Genomic DNA, 1,938 nt, shown 5'->3' with positions numbered 1-1,938 from the left:
GAGCAGACCAGGGGCAGAGAGAACATTTTGACCTGGCAAAATGATCTTTCTGGGCAGCTCCCTCCCCTTTTAATCTTCTTTTAGTGGGTGCTCTCCAAATTCCATAATCAGGGGTCACCAACTCCTATAGACATAGGCTGGGCCTATGCTACAAAGTTTGCCAGCTTAGCTATGTTGCTTAGGGGTGTGAAAAAATGGCACATCCCTGACCAACAGAGCTATGCCAGCACCCCCCGTAGACATATCTTAGAATCCTTCAGTCGTACAGTTTAGGTCATCTAGAGAGGTGGTTTAACTACATGGTAAGTTAGATGTTTGCAGCTATATGCGGAGTCTCCACTAGGGGACTTTGTTGATACAGATATACAGGGAAGCCCTTGCAGCATAAACTAGCCCAGTGGTTCTCAAACTTTTGTACTGGTGACCCCTTTCACATAGGAAGCCTCTGAGTGCGACCCCCCCTTACAAATTAAAAATATATTTATATTTAATATATTTTATATATATATATTTAGTATATTTAACACCATTATAAATGCTGGAGGCCAAGTGGGATTTGGAGTAGAGACTGACAGCTCATGACCCCCTCATGTAGGAACCTTGTGACTCCCTGAAGGGTCCCAACCCCCAGTTTGAGAACCCCTGGACTAGCCAAAAATCTTCTAGTCAAGCCACGGGAGAACAAACAGTTCCCTTCTGGCACAAACATTCAAGAGGTCAGAGGTCGACCACTGCAAAGGCCTGGGGAGATCTCTGCCATCACCATGGGCACAACAGCACAGCTGGGCCAGTGCACTGGATTTCCTACTCTTCTAAACTGTCACACTGTCAGATGTAATATAGCAACCTTCAGTGACCAGTGGAGCAATTCACTCCTGCCATGCCTATCTCAGTACTCCCACTAAAACATCTCCAAATGCGTTCCCCTCCCTGAGGAACTAGGTGCTGGAGAATTCAAGGCCTTCCTCATCCCTCAACAGGACCCATCCCTTTCCTCCCAGCTGGAACTGGGCTTAGTCTACTATCTATTCCACCTGCAATAAAGTGCACACACACATTCGCGCTCTTACAAAGTGATATTTATAAAGATTTACACCAGGGAAGTTACCAATCTCCCCAGTTACCTGTATACAGGCATGTGGCTTTGTATAAAGAACACGAGACACTCAAAGTGGTGCCAGCTTTCTTGAGCAAGGAGGGATGCACAGTCAATGCAGCAGAGCATGGGTGGAAGTGGAGCCCTCCCTCCTCTTATAAACCCTCTGGATGTCATTCACTCCAAACCCAACTCTTCCATTTCTGTCAGGGAAGACACTAGCTTTCCTCTGCTCCCACGGGAAGAGGAAATTCCAGGGAATGGGGGACCTATGCAGAAAAGGCAGGTCCAGGCTTGATTCTCAGCCCCCCAACAGAGACTGTAACAGACATGCAATTACAGTGAAAAATGATTGGCCCAGCATTTACTGGCCCCAACCAGGAGAAGAAATAGATGGGCTTGGCTGTACAGCTTGTCGAACAAGAATCCAAACAAGGTCCCATCCACAACAAACTGGGCATTCACATCAGGCAGAGATTGTTGCCAAATGCAGAGCCTGGCCCTGCAGATAATTTCCACTTCAGTTTGTCTATTAGTCTTGGTTGCACCCTCTTTTGCCAGTCAGTTTCCGGCGCTGGGACTTGCTGGTTCGTCCAGCACTAGGTTTCTGGGTTTTCTTGTGTTGGTCCTGACCACGTCTGAGCTGCTTTCCCTTGGGCTTCTTCCGGCTGCGTGCGTGCAGCGAGGCAGTGAGTGAAGAGATCCTGTAGAGGAAAGAGAGAGAGAAAGTCTGCGGCTTGGTCTACACTACAGACTTATGTTGATACAACTAACTCCCTGTGCAGACAGCACTATGTTGATGGGAGAGCTTCTCCCGTTGTTAACGCTACCACCTGTGAGGG

General features: G+C 47.9%; 1 protein-coding gene across 1 annotated transcript in view; it reads right to left on the bottom strand.

The window, feature by feature from the left end:
* Positions 1-1,062: 1,062 nt before the first annotated feature.
* NOL12 (nucleolar protein 12) overlaps positions 1,063-1,938 on the bottom strand; it is a 5,212-nt gene continuing 4,336 nt past the window's right edge. The window contains exon 6 of the mRNA XM_073325805.1: positions 1,063-1,800. Coding sequence (XP_073181906.1) covers positions 1,629-1,800 — 172 coding nt within the window. The 3' untranslated portion in view covers positions 1,063-1,628. The remainder of the gene's footprint in view (positions 1,801-1,938) is intronic.

This window comes from Lepidochelys kempii, chromosome 1 (genome assembly GCF_965140265.1).
Source record: "Lepidochelys kempii isolate rLepKem1 chromosome 1, rLepKem1.hap2, whole genome shotgun sequence".
Taxonomy (NCBI): Eukaryota; Metazoa; Chordata; order Testudines; family Cheloniidae; genus Lepidochelys; species Lepidochelys kempii.
Note: the sequence above shows the minus strand (reverse complement) of the source record. Positions and strands in the feature narration are given on the sequence as shown.